At 36.3% G+C, this 19,278-nt stretch overlaps 1 protein-coding gene across 2 annotated transcripts in view; it reads left to right on the top strand.

The window, feature by feature from the left end:
* Positions 1-18,235, top strand: part of ACO1 (aconitase 1) — a 75,793-nt gene extending 57,558 nt beyond the window's left edge. For both annotated transcript variants that reach the window (XM_056806633.1, XM_001365383.5), the window contains exons 14-21: positions 2,160-2,316; positions 4,842-4,966; positions 6,098-6,202; positions 6,695-6,837; positions 8,442-8,589; positions 13,185-13,307; positions 15,159-15,344; positions 17,260-18,235. In XM_056806633.1, the coding sequence (XP_056662611.1) occupies positions 2,160-2,316; positions 4,842-4,966; positions 6,098-6,202; positions 6,695-6,837; positions 8,442-8,589; positions 13,185-13,307; positions 15,159-15,344; positions 17,260-17,373 (1,101 nt within the window). In that variant the 3' untranslated portion in view covers positions 17,374-18,235. The remainder of the gene's footprint in view (positions 1-2,159; positions 2,317-4,841; positions 4,967-6,097; positions 6,203-6,694; positions 6,838-8,441; positions 8,590-13,184; positions 13,308-15,158; positions 15,345-17,259) is intronic.
* The last annotated feature ends 1,043 nt before the right edge of the window (positions 18,236-19,278 follow it).

Below are 19,278 nucleotides of genomic sequence, written 5' to 3'. Positions count from 1 at the left end.
AATTAGAAAAAGATATGCTGCTACACTTGGTTCTAAAAGTAAAATCCTATTTGATATCTTTGTCAGAATAATGTTCCTAATTTCTCCCCTCCTCTGCTTGAAAATCTTTGCATTTCCCTTACATGTGGCGCATTCCCCACTCAATCAATGTCTACACCGAATGCTTCTCCATCATTCAGTTTGTGCTGTTTTGGTTGGTTGGCCTTAAACTACCTTAGATCTTAATTGTTTTCTTTCATCTGATCATTTGGGGCTTGACAGAACCATTTAGTTTTCACCATTTAATTCTTAATTTATTGACTGCATGGCACTGCTTGCTACAAAGCACAATGCTACAGAAGGGAAAGGAAGAATTGTAAAAAATATCCTTTCCTTCAGTAAGCCAACTATCTAAGGAACTCTATGGTGCATTAGAAAGTGCATTTGACAAAGTTTCTGGGACTTGGGTTAAAGTCATTGACTCTACTAATAACTAGCTATTGACTTAGGGCAAAGTTTTACTTTTCTTGGTCTCGGTTTCCTCATCTGGAAAATGGAAATGATGAACTAGATGATGCATAAGGTGGCATAGAGCTCTAGAAAACTACAAATTTATGTTTAAATAGATTTTTGGTGCCATTTTCTTACTGATCAGAAAGAGCCTTTATTTAAGACCAAAACTGATTTCTTTGCCATTCTTAGAAGAGTATTCTAAATAATTGGATGTGGATTTCCTCACCAAATAATTTGTGGTTGAACTTAGAGGGAACAGCGCCTGTGCTTTACCTACACAGTGATGAATGGGGAATTCTGATGGGCTCTAGGACTTATTCAGAGAAAGTGGGTATTAAATTTGTAATTAGGTCACTAGCGAAAAACGAACTCAGTGGCAATTTAATCTCACAAAAATGAAGCTATGTCAAATATGGACTTGTTTAGGCACTTGTAATTTCCAGTTTGGAAAAATATGATTTATCCAATAGTGTTGAACTATTTAATTTTAATTATAAACTACTTCTCTACTGAATAGCTGACAATAGAACTGTAAAGTTTACAAAGCCCTTTGCAATCATTATTTCAAGTGAGCCTCATCATAATCTTATGAGGTAGTATAATAGTTAGTATCTCTGTTTTACCAATGAGGAACCTGAGACAGAAGGAGGAAACTTAGCTAAGGTGACTTTCCTCAAAGTCACATAGCTAGTAAGCAGTAAGCAGGATTTAAATCCTAACCTTTCTGATCCCAAATCCAGCACACTTTTATGAAAACACTGCTTCTCTGAATTATGATCATCAATCGTTTTGTACATATCCAGTCTTCAACATGATTCTCTTTTACATATTCTTACAGATTTCTAAACAGTAGCCTAGAAATTAATTCTGGCACCCCATCTATTTGGCCTCAATATTTTCATAACTTATAAATTCTTACTCTAAAAATCAAGATCAACTTGAGAGTTTGAAGGCTAAAGATGCATGGTGAGGGGGGGTATGAGGTAGTGGTATAGGGTGAGATTTGTGTGGATAAGATGAGATATGGAAAGGAATGGCCTAGAGGAAGAAAATGTCCAGATTTTATGAGCTCCAATATATCAAGCATTATTGTCTATTCTGTGGAGGCTTTGGAGACACAAAAACAAAAATGACATTCTTCCAGGGGTAGAGACAGAAGCATGCAAAAGAAATACAAGGCAGCCAGATGGTACAGTGGATAGAAGACCAGGTCTGGAGGCAGAAAGACTCATCTTGACTTCAAATCCAGCATCACTTACTAGTTGTGTGATTGACCCTGGGCAAGTTTCCTCATCTATAAAATTAGCTAGAAAAGGAAATGGAAACCACTCCACTATCTTTGCCAAGAAAAATCCCAAATTGGGTCATGAAGAGAAAGACACGACTGATACAACTGAACACTGGTTTTTTGGGGGAAGGGAAGGTGGTATTACACTAGCTTCTAGGGAAATCAAAGAAGGCTTCCTACAGAAAACAGTTCTTTCTTTAGGGTTTATTCTTTGTTCTGGGTTGTTGCAATAGTATTTGATCAGCAAATGGGCCAGGCATTATTCATGAAGTTACTCCTAATCCAGGCAATCATGGCAAAGATATTGGAGTGGTTTCCATTTCTTCAAAATCGACTCCTTTTTCTTCAAGTGAGTTTTCTTTTCCTTATGCTTGCACAGGGCGATCTTGTTGCAGTGGGTGTACTCTCTGGAAACAGGAATTTTGAGGGTCGTGTCCATCCCAATACTCGGGCTAATTATCTAGCTTCTCCTCCATTAGTAATAGCATATGCAATTGCTGGAACGATAAGGATTGACTTTGAGAAAGAACCATTGGGTAAGAAGTTCAAACTGTACTGTTCATTATTATAACTTGTGTTTGTAAACCAACTGAAAAATTTTTCTCCTCCTTTCCCAAACTCACCTTCCCAAGGATGACTTTCCATATATGACCTACTATGCAATTGTCTTTTCTCTTTATGAATTATTATATATTACAGGGTGATTTTGTGTTTCATTTCTTGCTACTTTATAATGTCCTATAACTTTTTAATATATGTAAAACTGGGGGATGTTTTTTAAAGGACAAAGAACATATTACTTTTTTGCATCCTCTTTGTTTCGGGGCAACATGAGGCGATCTAGCAGCGTATAATCATACTTGAATGAATGAATGAATTAATTAATTAATTAAATCTGTATTTCACTAATTGTTTCAGCATTGCTAACTCTTTTAATAAGTAGGAAAATATTTTGAAGGAAAAAGAGAATTGTTTCTGGATATTTGGATTAACATTAACCTGCAAATGGGTACAATATTGAAAGGTTGAAATAGAGGCAGGGTGAAATCAGAGCATTTAGTTTTTCAGTGAAACACATATGAACTCATTCATTTAAATAAACATGGTAAAGCCTTTGAAGTATTCCATTTTCTTGTCAGTAAAAATAAGATAACACCCCTTTTGAAAATAATAGGATATTGTTTTTCATCTAGATTCTGTCAAACTGCTTTTAACCAATAATATTTGTCAAACACAGAATTGATATCTCAAAAGCTTGTCTCTTTACTTTTGTCGAACACAAAGGTTACTATAATGTTTTTACTCTTTGTTTTTTTGTTCTGGTCTACTGATCTTTTTTATTTCTTAGCCAGTACCAGATTGTTTTGATAATTACTGCTTTATAATACAGTTTAATAATACAGTTTATAATACAGTCAGATCTCCTTCCTTCACATAGTTTTCATTAATTCTTTTGATAGTCTTGATTTTTTGTTCTTCCAAATGAATTTTATTATTATTTCTTCCAATTAAATAAAAATAATTTTGTTAATTTAATTGGGATGTCATTGAATAAGTACTTTAATTTAAGTAGAATTATTTTTAAGTTATATTGACTTTGTTCACACATGAACAATTAATATTCCCCCAATTATTTAATCATTTTATTTGTATAAAAAGTATAAAGCATAATTCTGCTCCTGGGTTTGTTTTGGCAGGTATACACCTAGATACGTTATTCTTTGTGTGGTCATTTTAAATGGGTTCTCTCTTACACTCAAGATTAGATCAAAATGAATACATGACTAGGCATAAAGGGAGCTATGAGCAAATTAGAAGCCTATGGAACATGTTATTTATCAGATTTATGGATAGTAGAAGAATTTATGAATAAACAAGAGATAGAAAGCATTATGAGATATAAAATAGATAATTTTTAATATATTAAATTTAAAGTTTTTTTTAAACAAATAAAACTAATGTAGCCAGGATTAAAGAAAGCAGAAACTATCAGGGGGAGGGCTATGGACATTTTTACAGACAGTTTCTTGGATAGAGAACTTATATCTAAAATATATAGAAAACTCTGTCAAATTTATAAGAATCGGAGCCATTCCCCAATTGATAAGTGGTCAAAAGCTATGACCAGACAATTTTTGGATGAAAAAATCAAAGCTATATATAACTACATGAAAAATGCTCTAGATCATTAGAGAAGTTCAAATCAGAACAACTTCAATTTATCATTTTACACTTATCAGATTGGCTAAAATGATAAAAGGGCAAAATGACAAATTTAGAGGGGATGTAGGGAAAATGAGGGCACTAATAGACTCTTGGTAGATTTATGAAATGTTCTATTTTGGAGAACAATGTGGAATTATGCCCAAAGAGTTCTAAATCTGTGTATACCTTTTTATCTGCAATACCACTCTTAGGTTTATTTCCTAAAGTAACCAGGGGAAAAGGAAAAGAACCTATAGGTTCTAAAATATGTGTAGCAGCTCTTTTTGTAGTGACAAAGAACTGGAAATTGATAGGATGTCCATCAATTGGGGAATGGCTAAACAAGTTCTGGCATATGATTAAAATGGAATTACTACTGCTCTGGAAGAAATGATGAGTGGGCTAATTTTTTTTAAAAAACGTGGAAAGACCTACATGAAATAATGAAATGAGCAGAACCAAGAGAATATTATATATGGCAACTGAAATATTATTTGAAGAATTACTTGTGTATATCCACTTCTACAGAATGAACTGATAAATAGAAATAAGCAAGACATACTTTTATATATACCTATATCTTTTTTGTTAAATTATGCCTTCTCTAGTGTAGGGAGAAGGAAAGTAGGAAATATATGGGAATTTTAATGTAACAAACAAATAAATAAATTCACTTTAAAAAACAACAAGTAACATTTTTTTAAGCAGTTTAGGATACTATGTTAGGTGCTTTGAGTTATGATTTTCAGAGAAGCTATTCATATGGTAAAATTGCTTTAAGTATTTTAAGTAGACACAATTTCCAGAATATTATTTGAATCAGTTTTCTCATTAAAAAGCTTTTTTTTTCTTTCAGGAATAAATTCAAAGGGACAGAAAGTTTTTCTGAAGGACATATGGCCAACTAGAGAGGAGATTCAGGCTGTTGAGCGTCAATATGTTATCCCTGGGATGTTTAAGGAGGTCTACCAGAAAATAGAGGTGAAACTTCACCCCCACAACAACTAACCTTTCACTATCATTTACAAATATTAGGTTTAACATTTACTAATAGGAATACTTTTTTCATTTGGATAGGTTAACATTTTTTAAAACTATCTTATTTAACTTAAAATGAACATCTAAAAATATGTCTTGTAGAAGTAAGCAGATTGACAAACAAAAATAATACGGCTAAGTGTTGGTGGGAGAGAGGGAGAAGAGAGAGATGTTGAAGAAGCCAGCTATTTGTAATAAATGCTTTTCTGCCTCTTTGATATGTAATACAATAATGAAGTAGGTCTTAACTTATTCAGTGTATATATCACCTTGCAGTTCCTTAGTTGCATTAAAGTGTACGACCACCTCCCAAATAACTAGCACTTTTAAAATTTCAAGATGGAATATTCTAGTGATCCTGGAAAGCATCATTTTCCAAATTATGGCCACTCCAACAGTCTAGGAATTAGGATTACTTGTGTAGAAAAAAATCAAGTTTGCTTTCAGTTGGAGCCTATTCACCCTGAACCTTAGTACAGTGAAACCATTGTTTGAGAAATGTCACTGAGTCATCTAAAAGGCCATGTGATACAGTTTGCAGAAGTATTGATATCCTCCACCTTCTGTGAGAGTTAACGGTTTATGCATTGGAAGAATCCAGATCATTATTTACATGTATATATAACTAGAAGTGGCATAGTTGATGGGGAGCTGCCTTTGAAGGCAGGAAAATCTGAATTCCAGGCCTGACACATAGTGACTGTATGAATTCAAGCCCCTTCACCTCTCAATGTTGCAAGCAGTCCTCTTAAGATTATAAATTCCAGAGAAAATACTGATATACATTTTTAAAGTGAATTTCCTTCTCCGAGAATTCCCTATACTCATAAAAATCATATCCCCATCCCTATTTCCTATATAATTTAGAAAGTTCTATTTCATGATATTGTGTTAAAAATCAATGAGCTAAATGTAAATGGAATTCGTTTTTATTTTCTACTTTGGACACCTAGATCAACTAGTTTCTCGTTCTATGTAGCTGTATATTTAGTATTTGTATTACTTAACATTCTTCCCAGTATCTTAACACTAAGCAATATAATGTGATTCTATTTATTTTATTTGTTCTTTTAGACAGTGAATGAAAGCTGGAATGCCTTAAAGGCTCCATCAGATAAACTATATTCCTGGAACCCCAAGTCTACATACATTAAGTCTCCACCCTTCTTTGAAAACCTGGTAAGTCTTTTTTTTTAATGCTTCCACAGGAAGGCATATCTCAAGTGGAGTATTAAACTCTTTCATACTTAAACCTATGAGAAAAGGATGTTCCTTCCATTGCTAGTGGGCAAATCCAGCAGCAAAAACTTGTGAAAACTTATGCGGAGTCCTTTCTAGACACCAGGATAAAAGGTTAAATGCAGACATAGATCCTGTCTTTAAACAATTTATACTCATGAAGTTTCTTTCATTTCTTGGTATATACTTAAAAATACTTATTGGATTAGACATGGTAGAAGTCAAAAGAAGAATCTCAATTTTTCCTTGTATATGAGAAGCTTTGCTGAGCTATGACTGTAGTTGTTAAAAAATATTGTCACCTACCTTCCTCTACTAATGCTTGTAGAAGAAGTTGGAGTCATACATTTTTCAGTAAAGCCATTGGCTAACCCTCTATACAAATGAAGCATTTATGTAATTTCAATGTTGAATGATTTTATTTTTTTCTAGACTCAAGAACCTCCACCTCTTAAATCTATAACAGATGCCTACGTCTTATTAAATCTGGGAGATTCAGTAACAACTGATCATATTTCTCCAGCTGGAAATATTGCAAGAAATAGTCCTGCTGCTCGATACTTAACCAATAGAGGGTAAGTATGCTTGAATTAAGGAGAGACCATGAGGAGAAAAAAGAGATTAAAGAAGGATGACAATTTCCCTTCTTGATACCATGCCACTTCTCATTCAGTATAGTTAGCAATGTATTGATAAATCCCCTACTTGTTGGGTCACAGAACTTTGTGCTTTGGAAATTCACTCTTCTTTCTTTGACTTCCTGGTCTCTTTTAATTCGCAAATTCAATGATCCTCTGATCCTATCTCCTGAAGAGTAGCTGTATTACTGAAACTTCTCAGCAAGTTAACCAACTTCCTTTTTACTTTCCTCTACTGCTATTCCTGAATCCTCTCAAACCAGTTTTTTGTTACCTAGAAATCAACCAAGGAAAGATGACTTAAAAGAGAACCACCTATCAAAAACTCCCTTTTTAGCCTGATAAAAAACTCAGTTTAGGGGGTTCCATTATACCACTCTTGCCAAGTATATTTCCTTCCATGCCCCACCTCCATTAAAAAAAGATACTGCTTTAGGGCACCTGGGTAGCTCAATGGATAGAAATCCAGGCTTAGAGTCAGGAGGAACTGGGTTCAATTCTGGCCTCAGCTATCTGGCCCTGGTCAAGTCACCACCCCATTTGCCTAGCCCTTCCCTCTCTTCTTCTTTGGAAACCAGTACTTATAATCAATTCTAAGACATAAAGTAACAGTTAAAAAATGGGTAAAATATACAGTCTACTAATATTATATCTCCTTTCCAGTATCTTGAGCAATTTGTTTCTGCAGTCCACTTGATTAATTGCTGTGTTGTTTTATTGCCTGGTTGCATGTACCTCTGGGAGGACTGAGTGTAGGAGTGAATTTTATAGTAAGGAATAGATGTCATTATAAACCCAGTTTTAGACTTTCTTGAGATTATCTTGAAAATTCCCAAATCTAATGTTGTTTTGGTGAATCCCACATTAATAATGATGCCCCTCTATGTTTTGGAACAATAAACATGGAGCCACCCTGCTTAAAACTTGGGCTAGGTGTCCTGTAAAGTCAACCCAAATAATCTCCACCAGTCTTTTCTTGCCAATGCCACTGAAGAAGCTGAAGAGAGAGCGTTAATGCTCTGGGTTCCACTCTTTGTCCACAATCTATACTTCCATCCTGTAGGCTTATGAACCGGTGCTGATTGTCCTCATTGCCTCAAAGCCTCATTTATGGCTTAAGCATATCTATTTTCCCCTTCTTTGTAGTACAAATTCTCCTTGCTAAAGAAAATTTTCTTTTAAGGTACTTCAGCCAGTTCTGTTCCAGAGCTGAGATTATTCACAGAATAACATTGTGCTCTGCATAATGATTCTCTTCAGGGAACTCTACCAGTAAAGGTGTGACCGACCTTAGAAGAATATTGCAGGATGACCTTGCCCTTCTTTCCTTCTCTGATCTTTCTTTCATCTCTATCTGCAAAGTAAATAGACAATTGAAATTGCCCTCCCTAGTCTGGTAAAACAAATAAATTTAGAGGAATAACTAACTATTATTTGCTGCTTTTCTCTACATATATTAAATGAAACTTGACTTGCTTTCAGTAAAATAAACTCCCTCAATTTTTCTGATATTGTAATTTATTCATTTGCTTTAATAATAGCTTGACTCCCAGAGATTTCAACTCCTATGGTTCCCGAAGAGGCAATGATGCTGTCATGGCTCGAGGAACATTTGCTAATATTCGTTTGTTAAACAAATTTTTGAATAAACAAGCACCACAGACCATACACCTGCCTTCTGGTGAAACTGTAAGTGTTCTCTTCCCTACTGCCTTCAAATAGGGCTTTTGGGACTGCTTAATAAGCATGGCCTGGAATAAAGGGACTGGCTGTGTAATCAGAGGACCAGGCTTCAAAAACCACCTCGGACATTTATTGGGGCAAGACACTTAACCTGGGGCTGGGGTTAGACCAGAAATTCTTAACTTGGAGTTCATGGACTTGTTTTTAAAAATATGTTCATAACCATTTCAGCATAATTTGTTTTCTTTTTTTTAGTACTGTATATTTTATACATTTAAAATCAGGATTTTGAGAAGGGATTCATGGGTTTAACTAGAGTGCCATAGGAGTCTTTGACTCAAAAAAAATTAAGAATCCCCAAACTTAGAATGTTGTTCTCTATATATGAATATTGACTTTTTAGTTTAATCTTGAAGAACGATGACTGAATAAGCTTGGTGGGATGGTGGATATAGTTCTGGACTTGTAGTCAGGAAGACTTGAATTTGAATCTTGCCTTAGATGCTTATCAGGTGTGTGACCTTGGACCAGTTGTCCAACCTTTCTCAGCCTGTTTCCCTGTCTCTCAAATGAGGGTTGATAATAATAGCCCTTATTTCACAGAATTTTTGTGAAGATCAGATGAAATAATACTGTATGCCATGCTGCAAAATGTAAAGTGCACTATAATTAATATTCACTATCATTGTCAGAAGGAGTTTCCTCATCAAGCCGCTTCCAGTAATGGTGCCCCACTAACTGTTGTGAATGACACCAGCTCCTATATGTGCAATACTTTGACTCTGTGAATCTTGTCAAGTTCTATGTGAAATTTTTCTGTTTCATTCTCTGCAACAGCTGTTGGTACCTAAACTACCATTCTCATCTTTCTGCTTTTCCTCATTGTGACTGTTTCAAGGAAGATGGCCAAGTGGCTCCTAGGGAATGACTTTTCTGAATGTGAACCAGTGAAAATATTGGTTCCTGAGTTCATAGATCTCGGGACCTCAGAGGCCCTCTGAGTTAACTCTCGCTTTATTTTCTTGTCTCACTAAGGAGTTTGTTAGCATTTTACAAACTTATTGCAGAGACAATGTAGCTTTTGTTAAATACAAGTTTGTGCCAACTACCAAGATACAGTTGAATAAGCGCAAGTGTCCTTTCAGAATGTCAATAGTCATAGCATAGGAATCTTTTCTTTGGGCATTGATATAAGGTAAGAATACTAATACTTAAATTCTTGGCATTTTCTTCTCTCATTTTGCCACTGGAGATGTGTAAGCAGAAGGGAGGCACCCAGATGGGACTACGAGCCATTGTCTACTTCTTCATTATTTATGGCCAAAAAATAATGACGTGGTGGCCATCCCATGGGCAGTACTTGGACTGGCCCAGATAATGGCTGGTGTAGTCTGTTGTATGTACCACACATGATGCTTTTCCAAGTGCTCCAAGTAGAGAATTTGCTGTGATGCCTGTGTTCCACTCGTGGCCCTCAAGAACTCGGGCTCATTTCTACTCCACAGTGCTACAGCTGAGGAGAGCTTGAGTATAGGTAGCAGAGGGACCAGGTCTCTGATTTCACTGACACAAGGAACACCCAGAGGAGGGAACTCCCACTACAAATGTGTACATATACATGTTCATATGCATGTTTATTTTTCCTATTTAAATGTTTCCCTTGGTTTTATATATATATAAAGCAATTGTAAAGATTAAAATTAATATCCATTAATCTAAGTATTGTATTTAATAATATTTATTAAATATTTATCTTGAAGTATAAGGAAGTAAAACTAACAAAAACCAAAAGCTGCTCCTCCCTCTTTCACCATGGAACCAGAGAGCCCATGTGGACAGAAAACAGAAACTCAAAACTACCCCCATGTAAGGAGATGCACAAAGAGGAAAAGGGGATTGTGGGAAATATAGTCTCTAGGATTCAAGTTTCTAAATCAATACATAATATAGGTCAGCACCATCTTGAAATCTATTCTTGGGTGCAGCTGGGTGGCTCAGTAGATCGAGAGCCAGACCTAGAGATGGGAGGTTCAAATCTGGCCTGAGACACTTCCTAGCTGTGTGACCCTGGGAGAGTCACTTAACCCCCATTGCCTAGCCCTTACCACTCTTCTGTCTTGGAACCAATGCACTGTATTGATTCTAAGAAGGAAGGTAAAAGATTAAAAAATACATTCTGATGGGGAAGAGCACATGAGGGCAAATGAGAATGAACTTAGTGAGAAATCATGTCCTGAAAAACCAAGTATGGATTAGATTTCATTCACAGTTGTTATTCTAATTAGCTGTATGACCCTGAAGTGACTTAACCTCTGCTTACCTCAGTTTCTTCAACTGTCAAATGGGTATAATAACATCACTTATCTCCCAGGATTGTTGTGGGTAACCAAATGAGAAAATATTTGTATAGTGTTTTAGCACAGTGCCTGACACAGTAGGTGCTTTAGAAATACTAAGCTTCAACTCCAAGTCCATCACTATATCAACTATACCACCTGCCTGCCTCAGTGAATACTTGAAAAGGCATTAAAATTCTATACAAACATATGTATTATTACACACACACACACACACACACACACACACATATCGATCATTATAAATGATCGAAGGCCACTTATTTACATTATTACATAAAGTGGCTTCCTTAAGAGAAAAAAAACAATCCATCTCATCATCTGCCCTCTGGAATTGTTTTTAGTCATTATGATGTTCAGAGTTCTTAAATCTTTCATAGTTGACTGCCTTTGCAATATTATTGTTTATTGTATTAACTGACCTCCCGTTCTGCTCACTTCACCCTCCATCAACTCATGCAAGTCATCCAAGGTTTCTGTAAAACTGTCTTTTTCATTATTTCTTATCGTACAATGAAATTCTATTATATTCATTTGCTATTATTTATTCAGCTGTTCCCTAATTGATAGGTTTCCAGTTCTTTGTAATAACAAGTTTCTCATCTTCAATATCTAGCATCAATTATTTTCTTGCAGTGTGATGACCAAAGTATTACAGATATAGAGGCATCAGTTATTTACAAAACACTTATTAAGCACCCACCTACTGAGTACTATATGCTCAGTTTGGTTGGAATGCAGAGAGCATGGAAAGCCCTAATGGTGACACTAAACTGAGTGAATGAATGAATGAATGAATGAATGAATCAATGCTACCTGTATCAATGAGGTTCTGAGGATTAAATAAAAATAATGGGCACAGAAGCACTTTTAAAAATTTTAAAGGGGCAGCTGGGTTGCTCAGTGGTTTGGGAGCCAGACCCAAAGACCAGAGGTTCTGGGTTCAAACTTGACCTCAGCCACTTCCTAGCTGGGTGACCCTGGGCATGTCACTTGACCCCCATTGCCTAGCCTTTACCACTCTTCTGCCTTAGAACAAATACACAGTATTGATTCTAAGATGGAAGGTATGGGTTTTAAAAAAATTTTTAAACATTAAGTCTGTGAAATGTCATTGTTTATAACTAATATACATATAATCTTAATGTTCAATAAATGAGGGCATAAAAACAAGTGTTAGGGAAATTGTTTTTCTTTATTATTCCAGATAGATTTTTTAAAGATTCTGGCTTTGATCATATTTTTGGCAGTCAAAAAATAATATTGTTTCATGGGACACTCAGGCAGCTCATTGGATTGAGAGCCAAGCTCGCAGACCCAAGGTCCTGGATTCAAATTTGACCTCAGACACTTCCTAGCTGTGTGACCTTGGGCAAGTCACTTTACCCTAATTGCCTAGCTCTTACCACTCTTCTGCCTTGGAACTAATACTTAGTATCAATTCTAGGAAAGTAAGATTTTTTTAAAATTTTCTTTCTATAATAATGTGTGCACTCATTTTCTCTTTCAACCTGAAAACACAGCATCATACCTAGATTATTGTAAAGCTGCATGAGTTAACTACAGACTTTCAGTCTTCCAAAATGCCAATATGAAAAAGCCAGGTTGATACTTCGGACAAACCTCTTCATTTAATTTCTTTCTTATTAAAGGATTGTCTCTCTCTTAAAGGATTTTATTTTTCTGGTTTTCAAAGCCAGTAAAAATGACTGCTTCATTGTTTAGACACCAGAGATTAGATCTGGCTCATTTGTGTAATCTCAAAAGAGAATGCTTCATATAATACATTTGAATCTTTTGTCTGTCACTCCCTTTCCCCCCTTATGAGTGTCAGCATTTTGGTCTGGTTTTTTTCTGGCCTTGATTGTGTAATTGGTACATAAAACTAAAAGGAAAGATGCTTTTGATTATTGCAAAACAGTTTTTAGCTACTTTGTGTTTAGTTTTGTATCTATTTGTATAAATATATATCTATTTGTATAAATATATATCTATTTGTATAAATAGACACAAAGTCTATTTGAGAATATTTGCCAAACTCCTGTTTGGGTTGGATAGGTAAGAGACTGCTGATGGTTCCATGTCCATATCCATATCCAGACACATATATACCTTAGGTGTACCCAGCCTTATTAGCAGACTTCTCTGCCCCTATGATTTTCATGGGGATTTCCTAAAAGTGAATGCACATACTCTCTGCCCTGAATAATTTTTTTCAGAAATTTTATGTCCTTCCTTTTTCAGCTTGATGTGTTTGATGCTGCTGATCGCTACCAGAAGGCAGGTCTCCCTCTGATTGTACTAGCTGGAAAAGAGTATGGATCTGGAAGTTCTCGAGACTGGGCGGCCAAGGGCCCTTTTCTGTTGGTAAGCATGCAAAGGCTAATGAAACAATTATGTGAGAAGCAGCCTCCTTCAAATACTCATGGCAGGTTTAATCCTTTCCTATTCAAATATTTCCTCTACAAACATTTAAAGACTCAAATTTCACAAAATTGCTGATTTCAGATCAAGTATGGGTCCCACACAAGCAAGTTTTAAAAAAGTAAAAGCCTTACATTTACTTTATTGAAGAAAGTAAGCATATCACTCTCCTATTGAAGAAGCTTTGCTAGTTCCCAAGTGACTCTAGATTAAAATACAAGCTCCTCTCTTTGGTATTTAAAGTCCTTCCCAGTTTGGTAGCTCTAACTGTGACCCTATAATTTCACTTGGTAAATTTCCTCATCTGTAAAATAGGGATGACACAGTTCCTCCCTTAGACAGTTGTTAGGAACATTAAATGAGATAATACAAAGGAAGTACTTCACCAACTTGAAGCACCATAAAAATGTGCACTCTCAATATTACCTATCTTTCCAAACTTATTTCAATTAATCTTCTTCTCACATATTATAGCCAGACCAGACTACTTGCTCTTCTTTGTGTACAACACTTCAGCTCTCCTTCTGTTCCTTTTTATAAGCCATCTCCATACCTAGATTGCTCTCCCTCATCCTCTCCATCTCTTGGGATATCTTTGTCCTTTCAAGACTCAGCTCAGATGCCATCTATTACATGAGGACTTTCCTGATCCTCTCAGTTTTTAACACTCTGCACCTCCCTACTCCCTCCAGACAAAATGTATGCAAATATGTAATATATGATTTACCTTTAAACCCACTTTTTGTAAAATTCTAATATATATGTGTGTATATAATGAAGAGATACACACACAGAGACAGGTAGGTAGGTAGATGGGAAGGAAGGAAGGAAGGAAGGAAGGAAGGAAGGAAGGAAGGAAGGAAGGAAGGAAGGAAGGAAGGAAGGAAGGAAGGAAGGAAGGAAGGAAGGAAGGAAGGAAGGAAGGAAGGAAGAAGTGAGTAATGACAGACAGATAGGTAGATAGACAGAATTTCTGTTCCCCTCTCCCACTTGCTACTAGTAATATATTAGCTTTTTAAAGGCAGAAACAGTTTCCATTTTTGTTTTTGTATCACAGGCACTGTGCCTGACACATAGAAAGTCTATAACAAAGAAGTGCTTATTGAACTGGATAAATTTCTTGTGGGAAGCATTTTGCTTGGCCAAAGTAGAAGGAATTGCACAAACCACATTCCTTTCATATACAGATTCCTGGAAGAAGAAGAAAAATGTGTTAGGTGTTTATCTTGGCAAGGATGAGTTTTCTGGCTCCTGAATTAACTTTAAGGGGGTATTTTTCAAATTATCTTTAAACCTACTGTTTGTAAATTCTGCTTATGAAAGGATTCTAATGGAATCTTGAAGCCTAGCCACAAAGTAGTTAATCTGGCTAATGGCACACGAACATGAAGAGACAAAGGATTCAACACGTTATAAAACATGTTCCATTAGTGAGACAGTTAAAAAGGTGAAGTATAAACCTTCAGTGATCTGGAATATCTGTCTACTTAAAACAACAAAGTTTTCCCAGGACTTTGAATAGTCAAGTTTTTGTTTTTAAGAAGTAATAGGATATAATGGATAGAGAAGTTGTTATATCCCATCTGATACATAGATGGTACAGTGGATAAAATGTGGGACCTGGAGTCAGAAAGACTCGAGTTCAAAAGTTACCTCAGACCCTACTTATAAAGAATAAAATAGTAAAGTTATCATGATTTTAAATGTGCTTAGTTCATGTAAGATTTCTGCATTCTTGTGTGTTTGACATGGAAAAGATGAAATAAAGTGAGATTTTTTCCCCCTTCTCTTCAGGGAATCAAAGCTGTGCTAGCTGAGAGTTATGAACGAATTCACCGCAGCAACCTCGTAGGGATGGGAGTCATCCCTCTGGAATATCTCCCTGGAGAGAATGCGAACACACTGGGACTCACAGGGCAGGAGCGTTACACTATCGTCATTCCAGAAAACCTCAAGCCACAAATGAAAATCCAGATTCAGGTAAGCTGGACTATTCTTGATCACATCAAATTACAGTGTGTCCTCTAGGTTGGACTCAATCTTCCTTTTAGGGGGAACTCAATCTTCCTTTTAGCATTTCAGCCTTTCGAGCTCAGAAACTAAAACTACATCAAGGATTTGGAGTAGACATAGATACTTTACTGAAATCTGCTTTTCTTTTTCTGCCTAAATAACATAGCAGATCTGATATCTATTGGATTTTATGTTTCATTTCTATAGCATACTTTGGATTTTTGCTTACCCTCTGAAATTATTTTGGATTTCCTCCCCACAAACTCATTTCACCTGTCCCACTCCATAACCTATATATTCTAAGTTCACTCCTCAAAACCACTTGCCATGAAACCCTAACTAAAAGGGTTTTCAGGAAGAAAGAAAAACAGAATACTTATTTAGCTCTTTTGAGATCCATTGTCAGTTCTAATTAAGCCCACTGATTTTTCTTTGACTGCTTTTATGCCTTTTTTTGTGGCCACTGTATATCATTTCCCAGTGAAGTGGGTTTTTACATTTTTGGCAGTGTACACAGTGGCTGCTAGGTGAATGTCTACTCTGCTGAGAATTAAGCACAAACCAAGCTTTTCACAAAGAAAACTTTCATAAAAATTCCATTAAAATGTGCTTTTAGACAAATGACAAGTTTTATGCATAGAAAAACTTTCCTGTAAACAACACACACACATTCTCTAGTTTCTTTGATGGCATTTGTAAGACTTTTTTTCCTTTCCTTTTTGTTCTTTTTTTGCTTTGAAGCCATGAACTTCCCATTGTTGGTTTGCTTTATTTAAGGCATTGCTATTAAGGATTGTGAAATACTCATGAATGGAGGGAATGCAGAGAACTCTCCACTTTGCATTCTTTCTTTATAGCAACTCTTCTGAAAATGGCAGTTTATGTCATGCAAAGAAGAAGCTCCCCATCAAGGATTGGCCAAGTCCCTATCCATGTTTTTTTCCACCAGCCATTGCCCTAAATAAATAGGTCATCAGAATCTCCTTCCTGTTCTTTTCTCTCAGACTCAGAGAAAAGGGAGATTGAACTTAGATTCACAGGGCACTTAGATTCCCAGTGACACAGAGCCAAGGACTCGTTTGGTGGGAAGATAGAGGCAGCTACTCTGCCTTCTAAGTTTCAAATGCCACAGAACTGGCCAGCTGTCCCATAGAATAGTGTGAGTGGAGCCTCCACTAATGGTATCAGTAAGATATATTTTATCTTTACCTCCCTACACCCAGCATCTCCTCTAGCCAATCTTCCATACAGTGGCCCAATGAATATTCTTAAAGCACAGGTCTCAGTATTAGACTATGAGCTTCTTGAGAGCAAGAGCTATCTTGTACCCCCCTTTATGTCCCCAGCACCTAGCTCAGAGCCTGGTACTCAGTAGGCTTGTGACTATCTCACTCCCCTGCTCAAGAACCTCCACTGGATGCTCATTGTTTCTGTTTGACATTTAAACCCTTCTTCACAATTTAGTCATCTCTAGCTTATCTTTCTAGGTTGATTTCATGTGACCCCCTCCCCAATATGTTCTGCCCCAACCAGTCTAGCCTATTTGTTGCTTTCTACATACAATATTCCACCTCACCATCCCTGGCATGTTTTTCTTCCTTTCCTCTGTCCCTTAGAACCTTTAACTCCCCCAGCTGCTAGACCTCTCCTGGCTCCCATCATCACTTTGTGTGTGTGTGTGTGTGTGTTAAAAATAATTTAGCTTGGGTATATCTATGTATATATCCTTATCCCCTCAGTAGAATGTTTGCTCCTTGAAGTCATGGACTTCTCACTTTTATCCATATCCTTAGCACAATGTCTGACACACAGTAGGTGCTTTATTCCCCCCCCCCCCATTTTGACTTCTTTGAATAATCCTTTTCTTCTTTGGTTCTCATAGCTGGATACAGGGAAGAACTTCCAGGCTGTCCTGAGGCTTGACACAGATGTGGAGCTCACTTATTTCCGCAATGGGGGAATCCTCAACTACATGATTCGTAAGATGGCCAAGTAGGCTTGTGCTCCCATCAAGACTCATCTCTTTTGATCAGGACAAAAACACACCATAATCACTGGCCCTAGATGCATTATAAACCCTAACATGAATAGTGCCTCCTGATGGAGCATACTTTTTTTGGAGTTTATGACACTGTGTTAGAGTGAGTGTGTATTGAGATGGTTTATTTTGTTGTTTTTCTCATTCTTCGATGCACAAGATCTGATTCACTTAAATTTGTTTTTCTTTTTTCAGAGCTAGTGGACAGAATAAGTATGAATGAATGTTCTTAATGCAAGTAAGCAAAATTGGGCTCTCTTGGAGTCCTTATTTTTGGGTGTTTGATTTTTGTTCTCATTCTTTTTGTTAATATGGACACATACACACACACAAGTCTCCTAGTTGTCATGTCTTTTTTTATTGTTCCTACCTGGAACTGGATTCTTCTTCACAGGCATTTGGTTTTTAGGTGGTATCCTCCTTTGCAGTATGTTTTATCAGCATTATTAACTGATCATAAACAAAAGACAAATTTTCACCTTTGGAATCCCAATGATTATTTTGATTTCACTCTTTTTCTGTAGCTCCTTTACCCTCATCCCTCAACAGGCTTGTAAAATCAGGAGATTAGAACATCTCTTTGACAGATCTGACTTTGAAATGGGATTTTTACAGATTAAACACACACACACACACACACAGTGAACTTTTCTATCTTTTCCTCCAGAAGCTCTGTTTTGCATTTTGTAAGAATGAGGATTGATGTATGTTGAAGTGGGTATATAAATGTTAATGAGATGGGGGGATGCTGAGAGAGTGGTTAGGATGGAAATAAAAAGTTTCTAACTTGAATAAGATTAAATCTATTTTCAAAAAAAAATTTTTTAACTTTGGAAACAAATCTTCCTTCCTATGTGTTGCTATATCCTTGGAACAAACTGTTGGGTGAAGTGAGTCACTGTCTCTCAACATCGTAAACCCTGGATGACCTTCAAAATTCTTTTCTTGTAAGAAGAAATTAAATTCTCTTCTATTTCTATAACCATATTGCCACAAAACAAACAAACAAAAAAACATAGTCTGAGATGCTATCAAAACTAGAAGGGATTTTAGCCTGCCTCACTTTACAGATTAGAACAATAGAATACAAGAAGTAAAATGTCTTTCTCAAGATCACATAGTTACTAAGTAGTAAAGTTCTTTCTCCTCAGGTTATCTTGGTCCCTAAGTAGTCCAGAAACCTGCAGCAGAGCTAATGATAGAGCTCCCCTGTCCTGTGAAACATATCCACTCATTTTAAACATAGAAATGGAGCTATTTGGGACAATATTGTATAACTTACTAGCTAATATCATATTGTAATGAAGCTATTAGGGCTCAAATTCAGCATTCCCCTGTTTACCTAAATCTTGGCTCATATCACCAGAAGTGATATGCATAAGTAATATTTGGTCGTTTGCATTTGAATTTGCTGTACCCAAATTTTTTAATGATTTTTAGGGCTCCTTAGGTAAATGGCAGATTTTTTCCCCAGCCTTTAGTTTGTACAAAATGAGTATTTGGATGTTTCCTATAGACTATTGCAGAGATAGACCTAGAAGGAACCTTAGAATATGATCTACTCCAACCCTTTCATTTTCTAAAGGGAAACCACAGAGGTTATCCCTTGCCCATAGATAAACAGCAAATTTTGAGAGTGCCGACTAGATTTCAGGTCTTCTGACTCTGAACCCTGTACTCTTTCCATTATATTCTCATGTAAACACATGAGACAGTATCTGATATTTATCCTGCCTTTCTCTGAAAGCTTGAGAAAAAAAATCTGACATGTACATGTACATGTACATAGGGCTAGTAGAGTTAACAGCCCTGGTGAAAACAGACCAGGTTTTTCTCCTACAAAGCGATCTTTGACGCTACTCA

The sequence above is a fragment of the Monodelphis domestica genome, chromosome 7 (genome assembly GCF_027887165.1).
Source record: "Monodelphis domestica isolate mMonDom1 chromosome 7, mMonDom1.pri, whole genome shotgun sequence".
Taxonomy (NCBI): Eukaryota; Metazoa; Chordata; class Mammalia; order Didelphimorphia; family Didelphidae; genus Monodelphis; species Monodelphis domestica.
The sequence above is the reverse complement of the archived record's forward strand: the minus strand, read 5'-3'. Positions and strand labels throughout refer to the sequence as shown.